The sequence below is a fragment of the Sardina pilchardus genome, chromosome 8, assembly GCF_963854185.1.
Source record: "Sardina pilchardus chromosome 8, fSarPil1.1, whole genome shotgun sequence".
NCBI classification, from domain to species: domain Eukaryota; kingdom Metazoa; phylum Chordata; class Actinopteri; order Clupeiformes; family Clupeidae; genus Sardina; species Sardina pilchardus.
Genome location: NC_085001.1, coordinates 6,606,464 through 6,608,963, shown reverse-complemented (window position 1 = coordinate 6,608,963; position 2,500 = coordinate 6,606,464). Strand labels below are relative to the sequence as shown.

The following is a 2,500-nucleotide window of genomic DNA, read 5'->3' as shown; positions in this document are numbered from 1 at the left end:
CGGCGCGTGGGCGGCGTGCCGGGGGGCGTCATGCTGGCGTTGACCACCAGGGGGGTGCGCGGCGGCGGCGTCTGCCCAAAGTGCCTCTGGCGCGGCGACGGCGGCAGCGAGCGGTAGCCCGAGTCCAGCGAGGGGAAGAGGCCCGCGTGAGCGTGAGCGTCCACCGTCAGCCGGTCGGCCTGCGAGGAGGACGAGGGCGTCAGGGCCGGCGCCAGGCCCTGGGGGCTGTGGCACAGCTGCTGCTGGTGCTGCTGCTGGTGCTGGTGCTGGTTGTATTTGGACTGGAGCTTGGGGCTCTGCGCCAGCTGCAACCGGATCCACTGGCTGGGCTCCGGCTGGCACGCCGGGTTGTTCTCCTTCCCGGACTCGCTCGTCGGCCACTGAATGGAGCAGTCCTGCTTGACCAGTGCGCTTCCTGTGACACGGAAGCGAGGGTATAGCGCAGGAAAGGACAGGGTGGAGGAGAGGAGAGGAAGAGAAGGAGGAAAGAGGATGAGTGGGAGAGGGGGAGGAGAAAGAGAGCAGAGGAAGAGAAAGCAGATGATAGCAGAATAGAGGAGAGAACAGTAGATGATGGGAGAAAAGAGAGGAGAGGTAAGGAAAAGAGAGGAGGGGAAGGAGCGTAAGAGAGGAGAGCAGAGGAACAGACAGGAGGAGAAGAGAGTTGAAGCAAAGAAGAGGAGAGGAGAGGAGAGACAAGGGGCAGAATAGCACGGACACAGTAAGTCCTTAACTCATTGGAAGTATAGTGTATTCATATAACATGGCTAGTGAAGCATTAATGGAATATAGGTATATGGTATGCATGTACCAGCTAAAAATGCAATGGGAGTTAGTGATGATAATATGCTAATAAGTACTTGAGGAAAAACTTGACTTGCAGAAGTTCTTCCTTGTGAGGGCACTTAGAATAAAGTGCCGTGTCCAGTGCTGTTGGTGCTGCAGGACAAACGCATATAGAGCAGCATGCTTCCCTTAAGAAGAGCATCCAGGGGCTGGGTGAAACCCTGACTAGACTTTGGCACAAAATTGTGATTTCTGATGACCCCCCCTTGAGCAAGAACTGCCACTGGCTTCACTGAACAAAGACATCATGACAGCAAACCATTCAGCTGGACACGAGATGAATGGACAGAAGGCTGAAGTGAAATGGTTGTGGTTGCCAGGCTATGACACATACATTATACCAACTAAAATATGCATACAGCAAGGAACATTCTAGACAGAGCAGAAGTACTTCACCTCCATTAGTGTGCAATTTGTCCTCGTCCTCAAGTTGCTCTTTAGGGGAGAAATAAAGCACAAGTTTACATCTCTTGTCATCATGAATTAATAACAACAGGCAAAAGCCACCATAGGCTTTTTTCCTATTGCAAAGATGCTTCCATTTCAAAATAAAGTTTTCGAGACACCCCTTCACTCTAAGCATAAGGGTTAATCAGCATCTCACAGATGGACATCATTAATTACAAGGATAATGATGTTCAGTTCGAGTCCGAGAGTTTGTTACAGACTCACTAATAGTGGTTCTTTGAACCTCTTTTTTAATACATCACTCTCACAAAAGCATCATCTTTCATGCGGTTCCCTACACACTCTAATGCAGAAGCTTGTCCCTGGATCCAATGGACCACTCTTATCTCCTACAAACAGCCTGGTCTTTGTGAACTCCCTCTCAATTAGCGTGTCGCCCTTTTGTCCATTTCAAAAGACCACGTGCCCTGCTTGCTTTTAGCACTCACAGAGCACTCACACACATTTTTTGAAAAAACGCTGAAGTGAAATGTAAAAACAAAGCAAGCAACTATAGGTGTGGTGATGCTCATCTTTTCTTCTGATGTTCTAGCCACCCCTGGGATGCATTAAACACAACGTACGTAAAGATGTATCTCTGAGGACAAGACTTTGATTGAATCTACTACCAAAAACTACCAAGTTTTTTCTAATGAACATGTCAGGGGGGACGCCTCCGATTTGTCTGGCTGTGCACCACGCTCCTTACGTAACGATGCATTGTTACAAAACAGTCTGGTGTCAAAATATCGGAGTTGTTTGGGGACACGGCACACGCTGAAGGAAGGGACATGGGTGATATGACAGGAGGCGAGCTCAACTCCCTGGTGCTCCCAGGAAAAACAACACTCATCCACTGCTGTGGCAGGCCTGAGATAGGGCATGTGTGCGACATGGATGTTTCCGTAGGCACTTCCTGCTCTCTTCTGGAGACGACAAGCAGGGCATGGAGCAACGTTCAATGCAAATCAATGTTATTTATTACAGCTGCTAATGACCAAAGGGCACTTTACAAAGAGCGTGGCCAGTGCAAACAAGTGAAGTGACCACTCTACTAAACACTTTGAAGATAAGAAGGGCCTTGTTTCCTAGAAGAGCATCATAATGTTCTTAGTTAATCACATTGTCTCCTTTCTTTGATTTTCATAGTTAGCAATTTAATTCAAAAGTGCTATATGACCAAAGTGGCCACTTGTAAGCAGCTTCT

At 48.6% G+C, this 2,500-nt stretch overlaps 1 protein-coding gene across 1 annotated transcript in view; it reads right to left on the bottom strand.

The window, feature by feature from the left end:
• ksr2 (kinase suppressor of ras 2) overlaps positions 1-2,500 on the bottom strand; it is a 93,389-nt gene that overhangs the window by 49,141 nt on the left and 41,748 nt on the right. Inside the window, 2 exon segments of the mRNA XM_062543840.1 lie at positions 1-415; positions 1,243-1,281. The exon segment at positions 1-415 is cut by the window's left edge and continues 147 nt beyond it. Of these exon segments, the coding sequence (XP_062399824.1) occupies positions 1-415; positions 1,243-1,281 (454 nt within the window).